Source organism: Oryzias latipes, chromosome 19 (genome assembly GCF_053564925.1).
Source record: "Oryzias latipes strain Hd-rR chromosome 19, Olatipes_Hd-rR_3.1".
Taxonomy (NCBI): domain Eukaryota; kingdom Metazoa; phylum Chordata; class Actinopteri; order Beloniformes; family Adrianichthyidae; genus Oryzias; species Oryzias latipes.
In genome coordinates, this window is record NC_136255.1 from 18,380,566 (window position 1) to 18,405,753 (window position 25,188).

Sequence of the window (25,188 nt, forward strand, 5' to 3'; positions counted from 1 at the left end):
GGGTCTTCTCCTATTCACTACTGACTTCAATCATAAATAAGCAGTTTCACTTCTTTCTACAAATAAAAACATTTGAAGAAAGATTAAGTTTTACTTTTTGCACAATATTACAATGTACAACTCATATTTTACATTGGCATCAGAATATAAAGATTGAGAGCATCATTTGCAGAGGAACAATGAACAACGTCTCAGTCTGAGTTTGTATTCACAACGTGAGGGAGCAGCTCCACTGGGTCTTTAAGATGGATGAGGAAAGACACCAGCATTGCTGCAGATGATTGCCCAGAGTCATCTTGATCCCTGCACTGCAGTGAGCTTTTTGTATTTTCCTCAAAAGGAGAATGCACTAAGGTAACATGCAGCTGTGGAGACACTGCCTGATGCCGGACAAGCTGTGAACTATAAAGAGTTGGTGAACCATCTGGAAAAGCTCTGACAGCTGAAATAGATGACCTGTTTCTATCTGGAACTGTGGCAACAAAGAAGGTATCTGCTTGAGATTCAAGAGGTGCTAGTCACTGTCCACAGCATAAAGTTCCTGTCTTTGTCTTCCATGTGCAGAATTTTCTCCTCATTTCTGTTTGCACCTGCACCAAGAGTCAGAATAAGCACTGTTAATGGTTGTAAGCATTTCATGTAAAGCATATGTAAAATGTTTACAAGTTATGTTTTCATAGAAAATATCAGCTTTGCAATCAAAAAAAAGATTAGATTGATTAACCAACTTCAAAATGTATAAAAAGAGAGAAAGGTATGAGAGAAGATTGAATTACTTTTCTTATAAATTGACCCTTGGACTAACTCCAAGTCAAATTGTAAGAAATTCATTCATTACTTTCATCTTACTGCTAATAAATCCACTTTGACAGTCTTTCTATTAACTTTTTTTTTTTTGGTAAAACAGCATAATCTGTGTGTTCTCTTTTAAAATCTCCCTAAATTCATCTCTTGATCTTTTTTTAAAGTGTTGCCAGTGGTCTTTTAATTATCGTTGTGCTGTTTTTAGACAAAAAAAAAAACAAAAAACTGTCGTTTTCCACTATATAGTTTCTGCAGAGCTGGAGTAGTTCATTAGAAATTCGCCTCCAACTTGTGGGCAGGACTATTGGCGGAGAGTAAGCCCACCCCTTCATCCCGACATCCATCTGTTAACTCTCTCTCCTGCTAGCTCACAGCCCATCACACCCTCAACTTAACAAAAGCGATGCAACAAGAATTGTGAGCAATATCGGAGGTATCCAGCCATACATGTATGAGCCAGATTGTTGTGCATCAGATACCACACAGATGTCAGCTCAGATGAGGAAAACGTACATGGAACTAGTCGTCTACAGGTGGATGCATCTGAATTTAGAGGAGCAGGGAGCTTGTGGCTTGGCGTAGTAGCTTGCTTCTACGCCACACTTACAAGCTTTTTCAAACAGGATTTTTCTGTCTGCTCCTGATTCAGCACAATTTTAATTAAAGTAATACTTAGAAATGCAATTTTAAGCTTAATTTGTGTCCTCCATCATCAGAAAAAACCCACAGGAACATGATTTTTATCTGAGCGGGTATTTAAAATAACATTCAATGAAATGACCAACCTCTTTATTTGCAAAGCAGTAGAGAACAGCGACCAGAAAACCCTGCAGAAAGTTTGACAAAAGTCATGGTGAGTTCAGCCAAAGTGAGCTGCATCAGTTTTGCTGGATCAAATGAGACTGGGTACATACTGAACAATAAAAAGCATTCAGCCGCAAACCCACTTGTACCAACCTGGAACGAACTTATGAAGAGAGTGAAGAAGACTTTTGTAAAGCGAAGAACCCCCGTTGTCTGCTCATCTGTCACAAACAAGAAAATCACCTCATGAATCCCAAAGAGAGGAATGAGAGTAAGAGTAGCCTTGGCGAGCCTGAAGAGATAATTTAAAGAAAGAAAAATGTTGTCACGACATAAGGCAGCTTGACTTTCATTCATTATTTTAGATGTAGACTCAGAACAATGCTTTGAATGTATGGTTAAGGAAAAAAGAAAGACAACTTACCGAACTTTGTAATCTGGGTATCTTCTTTGACGGCTGGCTCTTAGTTTGGAAAAAATGACTCCAAGGATCCTTATAAAGACCAAAAAATTAACCTGTTGACCAAAAGCACATCTAAATTACTGCATGAACACAAAACAATCATCTTTTTTTTTTCTTCTAATCCATTTTATCTCTTTCGAGGTCACGGGGCTGCCGGAGCCTATCCCGGCCACTTATGGGCGAAGGCAGGGGGACAAAACAATTGATTTTTAATTATGAAGAACAGATGATCAAATATATTGTAATGATCCTGCCCATTGTGGGAGTTAGGTTTGGCTCTGTTGGTGTTACACCATGAGTGAGTGGGTTATTTCCAGGCATGACGTTTTCAGTGTTGTTCAAAGTTGGTGTGTTCTCTTCAGTACTAAAAAGGTCTATTAAGTGGATTTGCTGAGGATGTTGGACTCTCCCATCATGTTGTGCCTCCTGAACATCCAGCTGCTCGGGTCTGTGTGGTGTATGAGACATGCACCAGTTCAATCTTATGGTGGTAGGTACCAGCACTGTGCTAGTCAACATTGTTGAGTTCTGCTCCATTTAGACCTATGCAAGGCTAATAACCTACCTATGCTAACAACATTTTATAATTGGCCTCATTGGAAAACTAGATAATTTTTCTGGGCATTTTACATAAAGCCTTTGTAGGAAATCATATAGAGCTTTGTCACAAAAAGTGCAAGAGAATCGATCACACTTATTACCAGCTGAGCAGACATTGGTTCAATGGAACGACAGCTAAGCTCAACTAAATTTTGTGTTGGAGCAAAGAAAAAAAAGAAACTGATCAAATCTAACATGCAAACATTCATTGAAATGCTTTACAATTGTATTACACCACAGAATATAAAAGAAATATTTAAATATAATGACTTAATTTTATTCTTTATAGAACAGAAGTCAAATTAGTGCAATAATACCCTTTGAGTTTTTTATGCTATAACATGTTCTTTAGGTGTGTCCTAATTGAAGCTTTAGAAGTTCATGATAACATATGTCCATGCGTGCATTACATAGAATTCTTTACCAGTGAGGCAAAAAGAATTGGAAAACGAATGATCCACCACAAGTTCATGTTTTCATTAGCACCCCAACATCTATAAGGAAAAAGCGTAAGTTACTTTTTTGTATAGGTGTCCACAAATTACATTTATGACAGGAAACTTACTCCTTGTTTTCTTTCAGTAACTTCATCACAGACCAGGGAATCACAAACAGAAGTGGTGTTCCTGAGGTAAGAACATTAAAGAGTTCACTGGTCAATGATTCAGGTGCTTTAAAAAAAACAGTATTTGTTTCCATGGTATCTAGAAAGAAGTGGCACAGCCTCACAGCAAGAATCAACGGTTGCTTTTTCAGGTACTGCTTAGCCTTTTCCAACTTTTTCCATTTTTGCAACATGCTTGTTATCATTACTGTAGAAAACGTTATCAAAAATATCAATACAAGTTGCTGTTTGACACTAATGGGAAACAGAAGGCTAAGGGGGTCGTGTTTCTCAACTCCAAACTATAATCAGATGTTGACATAAAAAAATGACAGGAAACTTACCCCAACCGAGAAAGAGGTAGGGGAGGTATTTGGTTTTGTCCACGAGCACAGAGGAAATAAGTACAGAGTACAAATAAATCGCTTCTCCAAAAAACCAAAAGTGATTCGCCAGAACACAGTACTGCATCATCACCTGTGCTGCCCTACAGCCAAAAGCAGCCTACAAGAAATAAAGACAGAACTAAGTAGGAAAGATGAGTACTAATGTTTTAAAATAGAATGAGACTGGGTTGTTTAAAACTTAGTTTATCCAAATGAAACATCTGCAATTCCTTTATAATTTTTTTCCCCAGGAAAAATCTCCACCGTAATTTCAACAAATACCTTATGGCTGAGCATTTCGCTCACGTCCACCTGTTGTATGATTTCTCTCCCCCAGTGACGATCCAGCATTGTGTCCTTTATAATAACAGCCATAGCTCGCAGGATAAAAGATAAGAAGAGGTTGGCATGAATGTAATTTCTGGTGCAGTGCAGTTTCCTGTAGAAAGACACGATGATAGCAAAGTCTTGCCGTTAACGGTAGGAAACAGAATGTATCAATATTTTTATTGTTTTTTTTAAATGAAAGCTTTAAACACATAAAAAAATAAGCTCACAATTTTGTTTAAACATGCATTTTAATTCTGAAGAGTTACAATTTATGTTTTGAATTATAGTTTGCAGCATTTTGATATTGATTCTTACCTAATGCTTAACAGGATAATGAGAGCTATTGAAAGTGTGGAGAGAGACATGGAATAGCCCACAGTGTACAACATCCTGAAGCTCACCAACAACTGCTTGAACCAAATCTGAAAAACAAGATTCATTTCAGAAGATCCCAATAAAACAGATGTAGGATTGACAGAAAACAATCATCAATTGCTTTTCGTTGTTGTTTGAAAAATATATTTGTGTGGCAAATATGGATCTGGACCAGTTTTCTTTGGTTTATTCTTTAATCCTTTGGTGCAGATTGATACGCATCAAGCTCAAGACTTAACTTAATTTATCCTTTGTTTTACCTGCATGCTAAAAAATTTCTTTTCTGAGTACAAAAGTCTTTTGTCTTGCAGTTCTCCACCAGCTCTATGTATATGTTGCAGGAAAAGTAAGGTCCCTCAAGGACCCTTTCAATGCCCCTTTGAGGCTTTTTTTGTTTGAAGTAAAACATAATTTCTATAGTATTCATTTGTTATTATTAAAGTTTTTTTGAGAAACAAATGTACTTTCTGATTGACAAAAAAAAATTATGTATTTACTATCATTTGTATTTATAAAATGAGTTGAAAGCCTCACTGGTTTTATTGCCAAAATATTACAACTTTCAATATTTCAACAACAAAAAAAAGCTCTAAATGTTAAGTTGCTTTTGTTCTTGGCCTTACCTCACTAGAAACCACTTCTTTTTCCTCTTCACACTGGCTCAAGTCCCTCCACACCTGCCCACTCCCATCCTTCACCCATTTTCCGTTAAAACCACATAGCCTGCTCACAACACCTTTGGACACTGGAGAAGAAACGCTCAACTTTGAAGTCATTATTACTCCCAATTAGTGTCACTCAGTTCTCATACTTGAAGTAACAGTAACTCGAATAAGACATTTGTTCACAATACAAATATGCATGTATTTAAGGCAAATTAGAACATGCAAAACAGTAGTTTTATTTTTGCATAAACGGAAAACAGGATGTTTTTAACATGAATTAACTTCGGAAAAGAAGGGATTGATATGAGGGCTGACACAAGTAAGCACCATTATCACTATGAACAGCAGATTTATAGCTTAGAAAAAACTTAATAAAGACACAAATCGCATGTGTAAAAAATGTAGCTTCAAATAAATGCACTATACCTCAGTACAATGCTAGAAATGTTGAGCGGGATAAATGACAGAAACACATTTCTATTTTTGTCTGTTGCGGTTACCTTTGTCATACCAGGGAAGGTAGTATGGACATGAGATATTGACCATGTAGCCAGCAGGGGTATCTGGCCAGCAGGCATATCTGTCAAATGTCCTGTTACAGTACAAGCCCCCTGGAAAAAAAAGAAAGTAAAGTTTGACTGTTGCCATCATGTCATCATTTGTTTTGTCAAACATTTTAGCAATAACCTTGACATAAAATTCAGTACAGGACAACAATTGTTTAAAGTAAAACGAAACCAATCTGTTTTTAGAGTTTCTCTACCTAATGAAAACCTCATAAAGAAATTTCAAGATACATTTTTATTTGTGTGTATGGAGTATTTCAAATTCTATTTGGAGACCACCTATGAGTGAACGTTTTCTGTACCTTGAGGCAGAGGCTCATCTTCAATCATTTTGGCGCAGTCCTCTTTATACTGTAGCCATTTTCGGTAAGTCTCTTCCAAGACTTTCCCACTCACCATCCCCGGCTGCAAATATATGTTTTCTCAAGTAACCGGATCAAACGTAAACCAGTCATTACATGAAAAATCATTTTACATTCTATTCAACTAACCTTTAGAAGTTTGAAAAATAGCAGGGAGATTGCAGCGATCAGGTTGAGTTTTCTGTCCATCATTGAAGAATGTTTCTTTTTGGAAAAAAAGAGAGTTATCAGAATAATACATTAGGAGTTAGTAGTTGCAGTGTATTCAGTTAGAAAAGAGGTTGTTTTCAATCATAAATTATTTCATTCACAAACAAAGAATTATTACAATTTCCACATAAAGCAGAACCACTCAAAACTGTGTTGGTTCAAGCAGATGATTCTTCATCGCAAAAAAAACGTTTTAAAAAAAGTGGCTAAACTTCCTTTCTTCCATTATCATTGACAAAAAATAACCCTGGTGGAATTAAAAGAACCAACAAAACAAACAAACTAAACAAGTTGATATGTTTTGTGGCACTTAATAATATTTTGTTTTTCAGTTAAAAAGTTTTTTTTCCAATTTTTAAAAATCTTTTGGCTTAGAGACATTTTTTGTGTTTACAACATTATTAAAAATGATTTTGCATTTCATTTTTTTCTGCAGATAGGATAGCAAACATAAACAAAAAAAGTCCAATGGAGACTAGTTATTAGACTTCGCTTTTTAAGCCACAACAAACAGCCATAATTAGGAACGTTTTAAAGACCATGCTGTTTTATAGCTCATTCAAGGAGGATTTTGAGATAATTTTTTATTTTTACACCTACTTTGCAAAAGCTCTTTGAATCACTAACTTACATTCTAATTTTATATTTAATTATGCATTTCTTTGTTATTCCAGGTGTTTAATGAAAATACAGAAGTTTTAATAGCTGTGTTTTGAGTGGCTGGATGGCTCAGACGCACAATTGCCTAACTGGAGGGCCTAAGTCTAGGTCTCCCTGTGCCGGAGCCCAGCCCAGATTGTGGCAGGGTTGTGTCAGGAAGAGCATTAGGTGAGAAAATCTCTGCCAACTACATGTGCAAATCAGTAAAAGCTAATTTGCTGAAAGGTGAACAACAGCAACATGATAGTTAGGAAGTCACTTGTCTGGCAGAACAGTGATTATTCTTTACAATCCAAATGTCCTTGAAGATTTCTGACTGAGGAGGAACATCCTACATATACGAAGGTGACATTTAAGCAGTCTAAAACTATAGCCCAAGTGTGCTAAAGTTTGTCATTCTTCCAAGTTCTGCAAGTACTTCACAGTTTGACTATAATATTCACAGTAGGATCTGGTATTTTATTCCTTTTACTCTGATGGAAGATTGGTTAGCCGGGCTGCCACCACTGTTGTCATAAGCAGAACATAAATACTCACCTGAGCACAGGTGCCAGCTCACCTTGGCACAAATAGTCTGCGTGGCGGAATGGGATTCTTGACATGTGTTTGTTTGTATGCATGAGTATGTGCGTGTAAGCAGTTTTAGTATTATGTACATGTTGAATGTGAAGATCTTTGGAGCCGTCAGGTATGTTTGTAATATTTGAGTGTGTCTGTGGACAGGCCCCGCCCCTATTGATTAACATCTACACCTGACAGTGATAATGATAAACTTCCAGCAACTTGTTGCTTTGTGATTCTACTGTCATACTTCTCTATTCATCTTTCTTTCTCCCCTATCTTTTGTACCCTTATCCCCCATCTCTAACATCCCACTCTTTCCTTCTCTCCTCTCTTTTCCATCCGGTCCAACAAGAAATGTATGCAAAAATGTAATCAATGAAAATAAAGTTTAGCCACAAATACAAAAGGGGTTTATACAAATATACACCTCATGAGTCAGAAGAGGCCTTCAGCTCTCATCTGTTTGCTCAGCTGCTGAACAAGGCAAGTTAAAACATAAATGAAGACCTACTCCAATAAAAATAGTGTTTTTGGCCCTGATTTAGGAGCAGATAAAATCCAGCAGTTTGAAAAAAACTATGTTGTGACACAGCAACTGAAATGGGCTTGCCCATTTCCCTTGCCCAGTTCCCTTCGCCCATTTCAACTTGCCCAGTTGCCCCCCTCCATTCTGATGCATTCACTTGCAGACGATGCATTAAGGTCTTCATTTTCCTTTGGTTTAATTTTGGACAAATAACGTTAGGGTTAAGTCAGGACCACATTGGCAGCAGAGTAATGCATTTGAAAGAAGTGAAGGGAAGTTGGTTGGCACCCCTCAGGTTAATGAAAGCCCAATGGTGAGACCACACTCACAGCAGCTCAGCCTCAAGGGTCTTTGCAGCGAAAATTGTCGAAACTCTGGTGGCATTTGTCTCGACATTTGACAATCACAGCCTGCGGCGTGTTGAACCATGTAAAACTGAGCTCGTTTTTCAGTCTTCATTAAAATCAACCCACCCATCCTCGACTGGGCAAAAAAAGAAAAACAGAGACATGCACATAATGATGCATTTATGACTTTTGCCAAGACTGAATACAACAAACAATTGTTATTACAATTACATTTTAGTTATATTTTTTCCACATTTATGTTAATAACATGCAAGAACAAGAAAAGACACACACATGATTAGGCTTTGTTTTAGTTGATAATCAGGTGACGATTTTATAAAATCTAAATGGCTTTTTGCAAATCAAATTTGATAATAAACAACACAATAACACAATAAAACACAATAAAACACAATAAAAATTCCACATGCAGTCCTGTAAAAAGGAACCGTTGAGTTGCTTCCCTGTAACATGATCTCTGTTCAGTAAGTTTCATCTTCACTCACTGGCCACTTTACACCTTGCTAGTGCACCTTGCTTTGCCTTCAGAATCCTTGGTGAGAAATGTGATAATATGGACAAATTAAGGACCAAATATGGACCAAACTATCATGCCAATATGGACAAAGTACTATCCAATTTTGGTGAGCAAAGTGTGTAAATTGTGGTCGCAGTTTTCTGTTCTTGAACCTGGCACCTGGTGTGCACTTCTGCTGCTGTAGCCCATCTGCCCATCTTGTAACCAGTGGTTCTTTGAGTCACTGTTGCCATTCTAGCAGGTGGAACCAGTCTGGCCATCCTCCTCTGACCTCTAGCATCAACAAGGCATTTCCACCCACAGAACTGCTCACTGATATTTTCCCTATTTTGGATCATTCTCTGTAAATCCTAGAGATGGTTGTGGGTGAAAATCCTGGTTGATCAGAAGTTTCTGAAATACAGTCCGTGTGCCACCAACAACCATGCCATGTTCAAAGTCTCTTAAATCTCCTTTCTTCCCCATTCTGATGCTTGGTTTGAACTTCAGCAGTGGACCATGTGGACCATGTGGTCCACAAGCCGATTCAGCATTTAGCATTTATCCAAGCTTTTTGTGCAGTTTTAATGATGGCTTTTGCAAGAATTACATTATTTGGCTTCAGATTCTTATTTTTTGCACTTTTTCAGATATATTTGTGTAGGGCATAAGCACACTCAGGATCTTTACTGTTCCACATCAACAGTTAGCATTTAAAAGTACCCTTTTGTAGAAGATGCTTTAGTTGAAGGTCAATTCCTGTGTTAAATTTTATTTAACTCCAATTGTAACAAATGTTTGACGCTTCAAGCATTTTCTCTTGTTATTTTAACGATTTCTGTTCACCTCAATTTATCATAAGCCTCTGTAAAAAAAACAACAATTCTTTATTTTCAGTCCGTAAGCAATGGCTATCAAAAGTGGTCATAATTTTCATAGAAGAAAATCTGATTTGAAGCAAAAATTAAGTTATCGAAACAAAACAGCCAGAGATGATCAGAAAACTAAAAGAAGAAAAACAACGTACTATAAAAGTAAAAAGGCTTCATTTTTTTAAACAATGTAAGAAAACAAAAAAAGTCCAACTGCAGTCTTATCCAATATTTTTATATGATTTCCCACATCATGTACCTTTCTTAATTTTTCAGTTATACATGAGCAAATGAATAAATTACAGCCTTGATTTTTTAAACAAAGCTCTATTTTCTAACTGTGATTGCAGTATCGCACTGACAGGAACACGTCAATAATCCCATTTGTCAAACAATTTTCTGTAAGCAGTTCTTAAGATCAAGAAATGATAAAAGACATTGACTTACATCAGATTGATCCAGAGATGCTCTGGGAGAGACGATGCCGAGGAAGCTTAGTCCTGAATGATTCAGAGCGAGACAGAACCTAAAGCTGCCAGAGCTCTGCCTCTGCTCTAGAGGCACAGCGACTGGTCTTTTCCATATAATCATGGATGCAGGGGAGTGTCAGTAGGTTTTAAACAGCTAAATTTATGAACTTACACACACACAAAAACCCATTAAAGTGGCTTTCTTCAATTAAAATGTGTTTTCATTATGTTACTTTTTAAAATTGCCTTGATTTAGAAACTTCTGTTTTACACTTAGGAGGATTAACCTTTAAACAACCATATGAAGCCAATGTTGTCTTTTATAGATAAAAACAGAAGTTAATTTTAGAAAGACTATGATAAAATTGCTTTCCTTTCCAATATTAGAACCTGTGGAAGATTTTAAACCATATTTGCACAAAGAAATAACCTTGAGTTCTAGATTTTGAGATGTTTGGATTTTTGGAGTGCCTATGCACATCAGGTGATTTTAGAAATGTAACATTCCTGTCCATCTATTAGAGTCAAGGAAGACTGAATCTCCGTGAGAGGCACAACCCACCAACCAATCATTGGTAGAAAGAAAAATCTGTATTCAACCTGCAAATTTGTGGATTAATGTCAAGAGAATGTCAATGTCATGATTCGGAGGAGCGGCAGACCCAGATGCTGGAACCCAGAATGAAGACGCAGGTAGATGAGAGGTAAGAAAGGGTTTTTATTCTTTCCTTCCAGGAAGATGTTGCTGGCGTGAATGTGATCCAGAGAGGAGCGAAGCTTGAGGCGTGGCTGGAGGTAGTAGCGCGGCTAGCAGAGGGTGGTATTTCCAGAACAGCAGGGGGGCTCGAACTGACTTCCACACAGGTGACACTGGCGAGCAGGAATCCTGGGACAGGAATAGTAAGGTTAGTTGCAAGATCAGCATAGGATGCATAAACATGAGCGAGACTGAGACCAGGTTAGTCACCATAAGGGGTAACGATCTGGCGATGAGTTGTGGAGCTGGGTCTCCTTAAGAAGGGCAGAGTTGATGAGGGTGAATTGGTCACAGCTGGTGGAGTCAGGAGCAGAGCAGAGGGGCGGGGATGACAGAGGTGCCATGACAGTCAAAGCTTTCATTTTGTCATAATGTTTCTGTTAAAATTATATTTTTAAAAGTTATGTGTCAGGTCTTGCTCCAAAGTCAAAATCCAATCCCCCATGTGCCACAGGCCCTTCTCTTAAATACTTGGAGAGATTAAGGGAAATAAATATATTGCTGTCCATGTTAGTAGTGAGTCCCAGGGCCAAAACATGGAAGCATTAGAGAAGAAGAAACTGATAAGTTGCACCCTCCAACCAATTACTACACCATTCATTTTCTCCTGCAGGCACCTACCCCTTCCACAAGTTATGATTCCATTTTCAGTTGATTTTACCGGAATACTCTCTATCATGTAGGAGAAGCAGACCAAAACGCGTGCATGGAAACTAAAGAAGCTGCATTCATTAGTCACATTATGTACACAAGTTATTCTGGTACCTGGTCAAAGGTGAGAATTTGTGCAAAGAAATCGACATTTACAGTAATTAAGCCATGATGATGCACAACAATAACAAAAATGTACTATTTTACTCCGTAAGTACAGCATAAGCCTGATTTTCTTCACTTATATTTTCCATCATCAGAAAAATGCCACAAGAACATGTTAAAAAGCTCAAAAACGTGATTTTTGTGTTGGTAGCAGCAGTAGCCTAAAGACAAGAGAAGTGGGTTGTGTTTAATTTCCATTATAAATATTAATAGGGTTTAACTTTTTGATGGTTCTTACAGTTTGCAAGACCGTTTAAGCTGTTACAATTAAAAAAAATGTCACAGCTGGTCAGTAGGAGGAAACGCAAGCGCATACAGAAATTGAACCCAACTAGTGAAGTTCCAAAAGATTTAATGACAAAAGATCACCACAAGCGTAGGGGAAAGGTCAAATGAAAAAACTAGAGAAATCCTCAGCATTTCACTAGGAAAATTGCACAAGTAAATACAGAAAACACAGTGGAGCTCAGAATAGAGTAAAGCACCTCCTTAATGAAACCTAGTTAATTAATAATTCCAGTGACGACTTTCAGCAGAACCAAGGGACGGCAGGGCTTCCAGGAGAAGTCACAGCCAACCTGGACGCAACAAATCAGATAGAAAAACAAGGAGGAAACCATAAAAAAGAGCGTCAGATTACTTGTTTTAATTAAAATCTTTGTTCCCTATGCAAGATTCCCTTGGCTTCCAGAATTAAACAGCTGAAAAGGCTGTTGTGTCTACGGTTGAAATAAAAGCAACTAAGAATTCACTGACAGACCTCCACCAACGGTTTAACTTTCCTCAAGTAAAATTCAGACTTTGTAGAACTTTAAAAATTCTCCCTTTACTTTGTAAGGATTTTTGTACTAAAAGAAAGCTGAAAATTAAGAAAGTCTCAGTTTGAACGCAATTCAAATGGATCTAAGCTGGGAATTTTTAAGCAGTTTCTTTTGTGTGTGAATATAAAAGAAACTCAACGTTTGAGGCAAGCACTGTAAGACCTGTCTAATTTTAAAGCAATTACCTCCTATCTTTAAATCTAAAGTGCTGGTCCCAGTGAGCCATTGTATTTATTAGACCCTGCACAAAAACACCTGAGACCTCCCTTAAGTAAATTGAGTCATTGTACATTTGCACTCCTGTTAATATTGTTTTCATTCAGGACACAAGGGGAAAACTGTTTATTACAAATGTTTCTCTTGGTGTTTGATTATCTTGAGACCGTTTAACAGATGCTGGTGAGGCTTCAGCGAATAACCTGTGGTGTATGTAACATTTTTACAGACGTTTGCCCATTATGAGCTTAAAACCCCCATGAATTTCTCCATGGAAATGAATGCACTGCATTGATTGACAGATTTAAAAAAAAACCCACAGAACTTTTGGAAATACAAAAGAAACGGTACTATTAAAGCAGTTTAACTAAAAGCTTTATTTTAAAGCTTAAACTTAAAAACAATGTTTTGACTTGTATGTCTATACGTATAAAGATTTTTATGGACGTTTTTTTTTTTTAGTCATAATTCAAAGTAATATGCATTTTGCAATTGACAATTTAATATGCAATTCAGGCTCGGAATATAAAAATACATTTTGCAATTTAGAAGTCACTATCTAAATTTACAAATAACATAGCAATAAAAAAAATATATAAAAAAATTAAATTGCATTTTAAATTTTCATGGCTTTTTTATGTCATATTTCAAATGACAATGCATTTTGCAATTTACAATTCAATATTAGAAATGACATTTCAATACATGGTTTGCTTTAAATTTATTTTAAAGTACAGTAACTTAAAATCTATTGCATTGTAAAATGCAGTGCAGTTTTTGTGTAAAATTCAAAGGAAATTGCAAAACAGCGCCTCCCTGGTCTAATGCATTTTCTTTTGCATTGCGCTTAACAGCAGCAAATGCAGTTGTGGTCATACCAAAGCAAATTCATTAGCAGATAGCACATTCTCTTCTCCAACCTCGGACGCCAAACAATTCCATTGGTCAGTTGGTTTGGTTAGTCTTTAAATTTTTTAATTGGTTGACTAAAGGAAGTAGAATTTAGCAAATTTAGGGATGTGGGAGGCCCACCCTGATGAGCGTCTGAGAGTTTGCATTTCAAATTGAATTTTGACACACATAAAGCTAGATAATGCGGAAATTATCCTGAAAGACTGGTCCATTAAAATGGTTATTCTCTTTGGCTAACTCTTTTTTTACAGATTTGTCTTTCCTGTATGACGGAATTGAAAGAATATGTGTTTATCCAAATAAAAGATATATTACAGCTTTGGAAAGAATAAAGTGAAATTTCTGCATCACAGACATTTCTGAGTTCAGACAACCTGATTTATAAGTTGAAGGTAAGTATAAAAGTATAAAGTCATTGTAATAAAACTGTGAATACATGTACTGATTAACGTACCCACACCCTGTGCCAGGAAGAATTTCTATGGAAAACAGGTTGAGTTTTTTTTCCTTTTTTTATTTTTTATTTTATTTTATTTTTTAATCAAAGATTGGTGGTGATAGAGATTTAAATATTACTGACAGAGCCACTTTTATTATTTAAGTGATTGTATGAGAGACGATCAAGGGACGTTTCACAACTAATGTCAAATTACGTATATATTGTTATGAGATTTAGGTTTTGATACACTGAGAACAAAGGAGTATAAAGCCAAATGGTAATAATTAATAGAAAATCAGAACCCGCTTATTGTGGTGATTATAAACAAGTCAATTATGTAATCACGGGAATAAGACACAGATGGCAAACAGTTTAGTTAAAATATTTAATTTTTAAAATAAAATTGGATCTTTAGGATCATAAAACAGGCGACAACTTCATAACTTTCAAGTTGAGGCCCTGTTTAAAAAATATAACAACTTTAAGTATATCGTTTCATTTTATTTTAATGTAAAAACAAATAAAGTGTGCAAAAATGGCAAATACAAGGAATGACATCTTTACTAGGACATTCTAACATTGTGCATGAATTAAGTCTAATTTAGAATGACAACGTTTCAATAGAATCTCTTTATTTGTTGTTTTTTTTATATCTGTGAAAATATAAATTTACTTATAGTTAGAAAAATATATTAGAATAACATTCATAAAGGAATATGTTAAAGTTTGTTTAAATATTATTTAGCTTCTGCATCAAGTATCAAAGTAATAACACTGTAATGTCTGCACAGCATGCTCATCTTCTCTTAATCAAAGATCTTTCTCAGTTAGATATCCACCACACAGCTCAGTGCAGTTGCTCTTATTGCATCAGAGATGACTTTTGCTCCCGATTCTCCAATGCCGTTACCCTGCAAGCTAAAAAACACAGTTTTAATTAAGATACAGGAGCACAGGAATAAACCAACAAACATGTACTTAAGAAATCATACTTGATATACGCCAATTGGTGGTTTCCCTTCAAAGCTGTTGCAATGAATATGGCTCCGTCCATGCCTAAAGAGTTCTCCTGCAGACTGAGGATTTTTTATTAATCAATTATTCAGACACTCAATTTGAAAAATGTATCTGGTGAACAGCATGTTTATGAACTTCCAGCTGCTTTGCAGAAAATTTATTTCTAAATTAAACACGTTCAATGAACACGTTCACATGTCAATAAATAATTGCTAATTTGAAACATTCTCAAAAGTTAAAAGGAACTGTAATTATTTAAAAGGGACAGATTGTAGTTTAAATTAAAATGGACAAATACTTACTTCAAGGACTTCAGACTTCTGTTACATTTCAGAGCATTGGCCAGGGCCTTAGCTCCCTCCATCCCTATACTGTTTCCACGGAGACTGAAAAGGATAGAGGGCAACAGACTGAAGGTCAAATAAAATAAAAATAAAAAACACAACACAAACATTGGACTCAAACCGGATGCTTAAGAACTCTGGTACTCTCTAGACTACCTCCAACAAAAGGTGAAATATAAAAATGACTCATTTAAATTAAAGTATTTAAAGTTACCTTGATAAACAACAAGAAATTAATTCTAATGTGATACAATGAAGTAAAAAAAAGGCTTAAAATAAGCAGCCAGTGAACTTGCTGGGGATCCCACTGATTTTAAAACTAGCAACTGTATAAAGATCATGTCACTGCATATCATTGAATGTTTAAAACAATAATAAGCAGTTCAACACCATGGAGAGGTTTGCCTCACTCTAATGTCTGCAGAGATTGATTCTCCATCAGAGCTTCTGCCAGTGCCACGGCTCCACTGGTCCCAGCCGATACTCCCTGAAGACTGAGCAGCATAAAAATCAAAACCATGGGGGGGAGAAAATTACCTTTTTTCTTTTTTTAATTCATTCTTTCTGTTTCTCTGTATTTAACAACACATCATAATATTTCCTTTATTTTATATTCAAGGCTTGGAAAAAATAATTGGATCAGTCAGGGCAGAAAATTGTTTATGCCAACCATAACGTCTGCAGTGAAGTGTTGACTTTCAGAGCTTCTGCAAGAAAAATGACACCCTCATTTCCGATTGCATTTTCCTGCAGACTGAAGGAAGAATGAAGACAAAAGATAGACAAACATTAGAAACAGTCTCTAACTCTGAAATTAAATGTTGTTTTAGTGTTTTGTTGCAGTTTCAAACAGTGGTGGCAGCCTGCAGCTACTCACACTGATGCTGGCATGCACAATGAAGTAGGTTAGAGGAGATCAATGCAATTAGGATAGTGAGTGAATGAAGTGTATTGGCCTTACTCTAACAGCTTTATTGTGGCATTGGACATAAGTGCGTTGGCCAAAACTTTAGTGGCTGTGGACTTGATGAAATTCCACTGGAGACTGTGAAAAGCAAAAAAATAGACACTTCAACATGTTCTTCATGAAAAAACGTGGATTTAAACAGTGAGCTGATGTTAGTAAAGTATTCCTGCTTCATCCTTTCAAGCTACACTCACACCAGGTACTTGATGCTTGTTCTTGAACGTGCATTTACCCCATGGTGTTCACTCTGGACAAGCAGGTATGGACTACTTCTTCTTTTTCTACTCTTTACTAGCACAAGTCCAACACCTACAGTTGGAAGAGGCTTGTTGTAAAATGTCAAAGTGGTGCAGATCTCATGAATCTTGCTCCAGGCTTTTTCTTTCGCAGCTCTATCCCTGAATATGAAAGACTTGGTGTCATATAATTCCAGACGGGAACAAACAGCTAATAATTTCTCCTCCATGATTATTTTTCTGTGATTTGAAAGGGCACTATCCATACGTCACTACTAAATCGGAGTCCCTGATTGGTCAAAATTTCACCTAGTTTAACTTTCAACGTGCGTTGAGTGGCTGCGCATTTTGTGCAAAACGCCCGTAGAAACTTGCCTAGCAACACTTGAACGCGAGGTTTTTGAACATGGAGTGTCGAAACACGCATTTACGCATGTTTACCTAGACTTTTCTTTGGAAGTGGCAGCTTTGGAGGCTGTTGCTGAGGGTGGAGTGAACGTAGCTTTAGACTGAAAAATTCCTATTTCATTTGGATATTTTAAAAATTAAGCTATCCTTAATTTCTGTGTTGTTCTACAGCAAATCCAACTTACTGCAGAGAGGTGAGTCCTTGATTAAATTTGATTGCTGCAGATATCGCCTGAACACCTTCATCATGTAATAAATTGGCCGTGAGACTGGGAGAAGGAAACACAAACACACAACAATGAACAAATAATACAATCTCTTTGCTGTAAAATCATCTGAAGCTGTCCACTTTAAGTTAGTCCCTTCCTTTTACTCATAGTCATTTTGCAGGGATTTTATGAGTTTTATTATTTCTGTACAAAGGACCATTTTCCTCCCTTTTGTCTGTGCTTGGTAAATAAAGGAAATTGATTATTTTTCAGAAGGTGAAATAATTACAGATTCAGATTCATGGCATGGTTTATTTCCAGAAAAAAAGTCTGTAACAGCAGCTTAAAGAAAAGGATTTCACAGAGTGTCAATAGCCTTTTTGAATAAAAGAAAATGGGATTGGCTTTAAAGAGGGACAAACTGATCTTTGGCACAGGGATTCTCCCTTCTTCTGCTGTCCTAGTTTCCCTTTGGACAGTCACATACCAGACAAAACACGAGTTACAGAAAGACAGCGATTTGTTTGAAGTCATAACAACCAGTTGGCTTCCTTGGGAGCTGAGTTTTTTTTTTTAATTTTGGCTCAGTTTGATAAAGCTGCTGTTTGCTAAGAGGCGAATATATTTAAACTCATTAGTGGGATGTTCTCTATGACAGTAGCTATCGACAGTAGCAACGGTTGCTAAGTCCTGACGACAAAGTGAGACGACCAAAGACATAGACAGTGGACACAAAAACAGATTTTTGGCAAAAATGGAACCTCATAGTTCTCAGCTGTGGACACCAAAATATAGTGCTTATGAAATATTATTAAAGATGCAAAATAAGTAAAAACTCAACAGTCTTTATTTTATCTATATTTGTGCCACACACATATGTGTAAAAGTTAAAAAAAAATTAGTTTAAATTCAGAAAATTAACCTTGTTGAGTTCTTATTTTATCTTTTTACTTTGATTTTGTGTTCTTATTGTTTATCACTGCATATTTATTGCAATAAATCTTAAATTAAAATGTGTTTTTATTTTAGAAAACATTTTTAGCATTTACAGGATATTATGTTCACGGCTGTTATAACTTTAAAAACCTGTGTTTAAAACGTATTCAGCTGTTTTCTGGCTAGGTGTCACCATGTGGCAAAATTGTGATAGATGTAAAAAACTTTAAGTGTTAAACCAATAAAACCAAAGCGTTACAGCTACTGGCAAGCTACTTTAAAGCATTATTACAGAACAACAGTCACACTCTCATCTGGGCTTTTTTTTAAAAAAAAAAAAAAATTACAATTGCACTTAAAGTGAAAAGGCAACTTACTCCAGATTTTGCAGAGAGTTGTTCTCCTTGAGCGCCTGGGCCATGTTCTTTGCTCCTTCAATCCCAATTGAGTTCTCTCTGAGACTGATGATACACAAAGCATGCAAAAGAAAGTGAAATCGATTGCAGTACTGGGTGTAATACCATTTGGCAACAAAAAGATTTTCATTTTAATGCTCACTTCAAGGTTACTAGACCGTGGTTGAACCTGAGGGCTTTGGTCAGTGCAGTCATTCCTCTGTTGCTGATTGAGTTGCTTTGAAGTCTGCAGAACAAGAGAAAGGTGGTCACTCATGTTCACAGTAAAAGGGGCCATTCCTGAACGACTTTTAAAGAGGGTGAACTCTAAAATTGAAAACCAGAGACTGACTGGAGTGAGAGAAGAGTTTGGTTGAGTTTTAACGCTTCGGCCAGAGCGACGGTTCCTTTGTCCCCCAGCTGGTTACTGCAAAGTCTGCAGAAGACAATGAGACACAGCTAAGCACATCATAAAAGAAAAGTCTACTTAGAGCGAATATTTTTGCAAAATGTAAAGAACAGACAATGCTTCAACATTTAAACTGTAAACATTTTAATAGTTTTTAACCAAAGTATAAAGGAAAATTAGTAAACAAATTTATTTTTTATAATGTGCCTAATTTGGACATGAATACTTATTATTGACTCTTCTTCTTTAATGAGATGCATGAAGTGCTAAGATTACTTTTTTATTTTGTGCTGCTATTCCAAAGCAAATGCTCCAGTGACTATGAAATTATTTACTACACGGGAAAAAAAAAAAAAAAAAACGAAAAAAAAAAAGCTAGAAACAAATCTTTTGGCAAAGATGTCAAGACAGGGGGGAAAAAGCAATTTTTTAAAACTTCATTTGTATTTTGTTTGAAAATAAGCAAATTATATTTTGACTTAAACCAGGGGGCTGCAAGCTCTACAGCCACATGCAGCTCATTTAGGTCAGATCACAAAGCAAATTGTAGTTCAAGATTATAATAAGTTAAAATGTTCTTATATTATGTCTAGTTGCTTTTCAAAGACAAAGTCTGAAGTATAATTGCCAATCCACTGCAGCAGGATATTATTTCACAGAGGATGTATTATTTTGAAAGGCACTTGTTGCTGTCAAATCTCATATTTATATAAATGTAACACTGTTATAAAAAAACTGACTTAATGGCCTCAAAATGTAAATAAATTTTATTTTTCCAAACAGTAAAATGGGACTTTAAGGATCTTAGTCAGCAATAAACTGGACCAAATGGCATATTACGCTAAAGGTTCCAGACTCCTGACCTCAAAGAACGATTAGAAAGAGGACAAACTTTTACATTAGCTTTGTTAGAGTTTGGTTCATCTTCAGTGCGTCTGCAATCCTTTTGGCTCCATCTGCCCCAATTTTATTTTTCCGCACACTGAAACAGAAATAATGTGATTTCAATGAAACAAAGTAATTAAAGTAATGCAAAAATAGGTAAAACCCTGCTCACTTCAGAGACACCAGCTTGCGATTGCACTGCAGAACCTCTGCCAGGGCCTGAGCGCCCTCCTCCTCGATACTGTTGTTCTGGAAGCTGAGTTGTTAAAAATAGTTAACCAGATGATTACACCAAAGCAAACCTGAATCTTAAACAATACTCACTTAATTGATGTCAGGACTTGATTCATTTTCAGAGCCTCTGCCAAGAACTTTGCACCTTTAGACCCAATGTTGTTGTTCCGGAGACTATATTTTTATAAAAGAATTGTTATAATGCAGGATATGAAAAAATGGAATGAGTGTGGAGCAAAAAAGCACATGAGTTTGCCACTTGTTAACTTAAATTCTTAAGGAAAGAAAGATATCTCACTTGAGATATGTTAATGTACGATTCACCAGAAGAGCTCGACTCAGGGCTTTGGCTCCCTTGTTGCTGATAGCATTGTCTGCCAAACTGAGGGACAGAATAAAATAAGCTGGGTTTATACAGAGCAAAGTGATCTGATCAGTCAATGCAACTACAATGTTAAAAATCCCCTGATATTGATCGTAAAGACAAAACAGATGCAGCAAAAATATTAGCTCCTTTTAATTGCACTTTTTAAAGATAGTTACAACTAAAAATGTTTTATTTGAAGCTTTAATTAAAGCAATTTCACCTTAATTTTTGGATATGACAATCCTTTGCACTAAGGAGGCTTCCCAGCAGTTCCATGACATCATCTTTGAAGTTATTATTCTCTAACCTGCACAAGAGGCAAGTTTTATTGTCAAGTTATGATGTGTGCTTTACTTTAGTTGACTGCATTGAAATACTGACCTGAGGTGGCTGCAGTAAAGCAGTTGTGGGAGCAAGCTTTTCACTGTTGAGTAGTTTAGAGAGCCAGTTAGGTTGGTCTGGTCGCTGCACTCTGGAGACACATGCAGCAGGAAGCCCAGGACAACACAGTGAGGTCGAGTTAACTTTCCAGCCAAGCTTTCTTGCCGTAAATCGTCCTCGACACTCCGCAGCAGCTCGGTGTGTTGTAGCTCATGTAAGCAATAAGCCAAGTTGACAATGCGCAGTGAAACCACAGCTTCCCCGCTGGACAGGAGGCCTTGCAAAAACCCAGCTGCCCACACCTTCTGGTTACCATCATCTTTTCCTGCCGCTAAAAGCCCTGCGACAGGCTTCAGTGCTGTTGGGCAGAGCAGGCCTGTCAAGAATCGCACAAAAACATCCAAGTGACCATCTTCAGCCTGTTGTGAGTGCTGAAAGGCACTTCGGAAATGGGTCTGAAAGCCAATTTTTGGCCAGGACATGGTGCTTTCTGAGAACAGATCGAAAATGGCTCTCTTGGAGGAAACGTGGTAGAATGTAGCTGCAAGAAACTCCTGCAGAGTCAAATGTGTGAATCGATATGTTGTGTGGATGGTGGACTCCAATCGAATGAGGACTCCAGCACCAAGACTGCTTTGAGTTAACTGTAAATCTATCCCATAAGCCTTGAGGTCTTGCTCGCTGAAGGTGTATTTGTGCTTTAAGAGTCCATAAAATGCCAGCCGCCCAAGGTTCCCCAGTAGTTTTCGGTTACTCCCATGAAATTGCTCTGTTTTAATGGGTTCCCTGCCTCTTGGCTCTCCTAATTCTGCTTTCATGTAGCAAAAATGGGCATATAAGCCAGTGCAAGTCCTGGGAAGGCTCTCCTGTGCTCCACTCTGCAAGATGTACAACAAAGTATCAGCTGTTATCCAGCAAATGCATGGTATGTAGCACATCACCATCAAGATACTGTGAGCCTGTAGGTGGGCCCATATTTTGCTGGCAAAGTCCCTTTCTGAGAAGTGGTGGTTAAGGAAGGTTTGGATGTCGTCGGGACTGAATCCTGGAATCTCAGACACTCTGTCAACCAGGCCTCCGGGGATGAGTGAAGCCACTCCTGGTCTGGACGTTACCCACACTGCTACATCTGGGAGCAGATTCCCTCGAATGATGTTGGTTATCAAGTCATCAATGGACACTTCTTTCTTTGGGTCATTGCAGGGAATGGCATCAGAGAAATTTAACCTGCATCGGAATTCATCCAAACCATCAAAGATGAGGAGAGTCCGACAGGGGCTTGTGAGAACCAAACTTGGATCTGCTAAATAAGGAAAAGCCATTTTGACAAGTTTCTCAGCAGACAGCTTTTCCAGTGTGTTCAGCTCACTGAATGTAAAAGGTAAGACAAAGTGGAAATCGGAGCAAACAGCACCTTGGCTCCACTGTCTGATGAAGTGTCGTACCCATGTTGTCTTGCCAATGCCGCTCACCCCAACTGTGAGGGAGACTCTGGGAGGCAAGCTGACCCTTGTCAGGGGCTCAAACAGTTTTCCCAACCCTAACTGTCTGAGATGATTGACTTTCCTTCCTCGAGTCACTCCCACCTGCATCAGGTCATGTTCCTTTTGTTGGAGGTCAGAAAGTCCATCAATCAGCAGCAGAGTTCTTGAACATATGTTCAGTTTGGAGCAGCTGACTGAATCTCTTTCTCTGTAATGTTCGTACTGTTGCAACAAAACATCCTTGTGTCTCCTCACCGTTGAATCTGCAGAAAGAAACCAGGATTAGTAACAAAAATTGTTTTGTTTTGTTTCCAAAAAATAAAGTAAAAGTTAAAATAAAAGCATTTTGTCATCTGCATATTTGCTTTCACCCATGAGCCACATGATTATCTGTTTTTTTCCCCATTTTGTCATTTGAAAACCGAACAATTCAAAGCTAATCCTGTCAATTACCATAGTTTAAGATGAGCTGGGAAACCGGAGCATTGGAGCTCATTATAAAGCCTTGAAGTGCATCAGATCCTTGGCTTTCCTTGCTTGTAATAACAGTAGTGAGCACAGTAACCTGGTCCTTTAACTGGCCTGCTTCCTTGATGGTGGTCTCTTCGGCTAAAGTGAGCACATCCACCTTTTTCAGGTGGGTCAAGATTTCCTCCAGAAAGGGTTTGGTAAGAAAGCTTCGTAGCTGGTTTTGGTGTTTTAGGACCCAGCCCAGATCTGCACAAAAAGCGAAAACAAAAAAAAAAACTAAGAACTTTAAAATTCTAAATACTGAAAAATTACAAATCAACTAGTAAAGTAGGAGATCCTGTTTAGAGAACCTGGCACACTTGAAATTAATAAATATGTCTTTAAAAGCATTAGAATTTGGGTTGTCTTTGGGTTTAGAGAGTAATATTTTTGTAAAATGACAAGCTCTGAATCGGGAAAGAAGAGGCTCACTAAATATACTTACCCTCTGATCTTGTTTGTAAAGAGGCAGAGGAGCTCGTGGACTGCAGGTCAATGTAGCAGTCGTTTTGCCAGGTAATTCGCTTGCTTCGGTCCAGGATCGAATCATAATGTTTCCTCTCCATGAGAAAGTTTGACACTTTCAACACTCAAGTGTCCTGTTTCTGTCTTAATGAGAAAAATTATAAGCAGCATACCAAAATTATTATAAAATTTTTTAGTGCCTTTTATAGTTATGAAAGACTTTGCTTTTCGATGTCTGTTCAGAATGTCTGTACTTATGTAGATTGATGCAAATATAAAAAAAAAAAAACAACTCCAAGAAAAGGGCATTTATGCTTAGACTTCCAAGCATACTTATCCGTATTTTCTTTTAAAATCCATTGAAAGCCACTTTTTACTCTTTCCAAGGGCAGTGGATGCTTTACCATGAACCTTTACAACCAAATGACTCATTTGATAAAGTCAGACAGAACATCCAGGCTCTCAACACCAGGCTATAAACATTAGGATATTTTCAAGGCTCGTGATCAAACCTCTAGGTCAATTTTTTACATATGTAAACCTATTGCTACTACAACTAGTTTTAAAACAAAATAATAAACTTATTGATGCAATGTTTTCTCCTTTTGTTAGTCCTTTAACATTAGTGGTAATTACTGAGAATCTCACTGACACGTTAAAAATGTGACTGAAAATTACAATTTGCTTTATCAGAAAATTTAACCTATAATTTATCATTTGTATTTGGTTGAGAAAAATACTCACAATAGAAAAAGTCAAATAGAGTTATTAGAATTCTACCTAACAGCAGTGCTACTTCCAAATAAAATACTGTAGAGGAAACAGAATTTGGTCATCCAAAGAATGAGTCAAATAAGATTAAATAATGAAGTTTATAGAATTTATTTAACAATAAGGAAACGTTTATTTTAAAACATAAAAACAACCTATGACTCACATATTCCTGTGGATCAAATTGAGGTATGCGTTAACATAGAGGGGAAAAATTTTCAGTCAAGCCCATTTATCCAGTCTTTACACGTAATAAATAAATAACAAGGATTACCGCGATTGCTAAAATAAATCTTGTTAATTCCTTTGTGCTTGTACCATTTTGTGCAAGATACTTTTTGAAACAATTCTGCACTTCCTCTATCATAATCTTTAAATAACACTATCTCAGTACGGATTCAAAAGATGAAAACATTCACTTAGTGTATAGCTTCCACACTCTGCTCCACTAAAATGTGTGATATAAAGCCTAAGACTAAAGTTAATTTATTTGCATGTATGTGCACAACCTACAAGTAAAAGTAGTGCAAACAAAGGTTTTGACTTGGCTCAAAGTTCAATGAGAAGAACAGGAAATAAAAACGACTTCCTGTGTGGTTTGGCTGCTCATCACGTATTTCACAAATAGGAAACCCATCAGACATGTCATACTTCACAGTGCACACATCTGTCATAAGGTAGTCTAAATTATAAAGTACCACAGATCATCAGGAGTTCTTAATAAATATGTGGGCAGAACTTGTTTTGTTTTTTTTGCTGTAAAAAAGTAGCAGAATCCTCTGGGGTTGATTTTACCAGCTAATAAAGTTAAAACCTAAAGCCCTGTGGCAAATGTAAGACAAAAACTCACCATGGGTCTCTTGAATGGGGTTGTGGTGTCAGTTGCAAACAGCAAACCTATAGCGGTATATCTTTACACTTGTGCAGAAAACAAAGAAAATATGAACACGGTAACTCCTCAACAGGCATCCTGTTCAAGACTTACAAACAAATGAACAAGTACTGAAAGAGTTGAAGCTTAAGTCATCACTGCTGCTAGAGCCAGTTTCATGCTGCAGCATCTTCCTTCCTGTGCTGCGGTTAG

At 37.0% G+C, this 25,188-nt stretch overlaps 2 protein-coding genes and 1 long non-coding RNA gene across 4 annotated transcripts; all 3 read right to left on the reverse strand.

Annotated features, from left to right (window-relative positions):
• Window positions 1-380: 380 nt before the first annotated feature.
• Window positions 381-10,346, reverse strand: LOC101165511 (glucagon receptor-like). The gene is made up of 14 exons (XM_078937897.1): window positions 10,103-10,346; window positions 6,089-6,163; window positions 5,900-6,002; window positions 5,532-5,642; window positions 4,990-5,111; window positions 4,307-4,413; window positions 3,944-4,100; window positions 3,620-3,779; window positions 3,237-3,297; window positions 3,096-3,165; window positions 2,033-2,124; window positions 1,762-1,900; window positions 1,590-1,631; window positions 381-590 (listed from the first exon to the last, which is right to left on the reverse strand). The coding sequence occupies exons 1-14, from the start codon at window positions 10,244-10,246 to the stop codon at window positions 519-521; spliced, it is 1,455 nt and encodes a 484-aa protein (XP_078794023.1). The 5' UTR covers window positions 10,247-10,346; the 3' UTR covers window positions 381-518.
• A 477-nt stretch (window positions 10,347-10,823) lies between these two features.
• On the reverse strand, window positions 10,824-11,231 carry LOC105356555 (uncharacterized). Its single transcript, XR_910669.4, has 2 exons — window positions 11,093-11,231; window positions 10,824-11,011 (listed from the first exon to the last, which is right to left on the reverse strand). It is a non-coding gene; the product is annotated as an uncharacterized LOC105356555 (long non-coding RNA).
• A 3,226-nt stretch (window positions 11,232-14,457) lies between these two features.
• On the reverse strand, window positions 14,458-25,167 carry nlrc3 (NLR family, CARD domain containing 3). 2 transcript variants are annotated; one of them, XM_004080527.5, is made up of 19 exons: window positions 24,955-25,167; window positions 23,314-23,477; window positions 22,812-23,075; window positions 20,875-22,621; window positions 20,714-20,800; window positions 20,425-20,508; window positions 20,217-20,300; window positions 20,065-20,148; window positions 19,906-19,989; window positions 18,951-19,034; window positions 18,762-18,845; window positions 18,581-18,664; window positions 17,244-17,327; window positions 16,409-16,492; window positions 16,118-16,201; window positions 15,858-15,941; window positions 15,406-15,489; window positions 15,079-15,162; window positions 14,458-15,004 (listed from the first exon to the last, which is right to left on the reverse strand). In XM_004080527.5, exons 2-19 carry the CDS (start codon window positions 23,432-23,434, stop codon window positions 14,914-14,916), a joined length of 3,402 nt encoding a protein of 1,133 aa, XP_004080575.1. In that variant the 5' UTR covers window positions 23,435-23,477; window positions 24,955-25,167; the 3' UTR covers window positions 14,458-14,913. The 2 variants fall into 2 exon arrangements, with proteins under 2 accessions (XP_004080575.1, XP_020567822.1); XM_020712163.3 differs by having other exon boundaries at window positions 23,314-23,473; window positions 24,955-25,096.
• Between the last annotated feature and the right edge of the window lie 21 nt (window positions 25,168-25,188).

Bases quoted from the DNA above. Each gene is read 5' to 3' on its own strand.
- LOC101165511 (XM_078937897.1), bottom strand. From the start codon at position 10,246: ATGATTATATGGAAAAGACCAGTCGCTGTGCCTCTAGAGCAGAGGCAG. The intron at 5,643-5,899 runs GTACAGAAAACG...TTTTTTTTCCAG, and splicing joins AGATGAGCCTCTGCCTCAAG to GGGGCTTGTACTGTAACAGG. The intron at 4,414-4,989 runs GTAAGGCCAAGA...CTTGTTTTTCAG, and splicing joins AAGAAGTGGTTTCTAGTGAG to ATTTGGTTCAAGCAGTTGTT.
- nlrc3 (XM_004080527.5), bottom strand. From the start codon at position 23,434: ATGGAGAGGAAACATTATGATTCGATCCTGGACCGAAGCAAGCGAATT. The intron at 22,622-22,811 runs GTAATTGACAGG...TTCTTTCTGCAG, and splicing joins CCAGCTCATCTTAAACTATG to ATTCAACGGTGAGGAGACAC. The intron at 17,328-18,580 runs GTAAGTTGCCTT...TCCTTCTCCCAG, and splicing joins AACTCTCTGCAAAATCTGGA to TCTCACGGCCAATTTATTAC.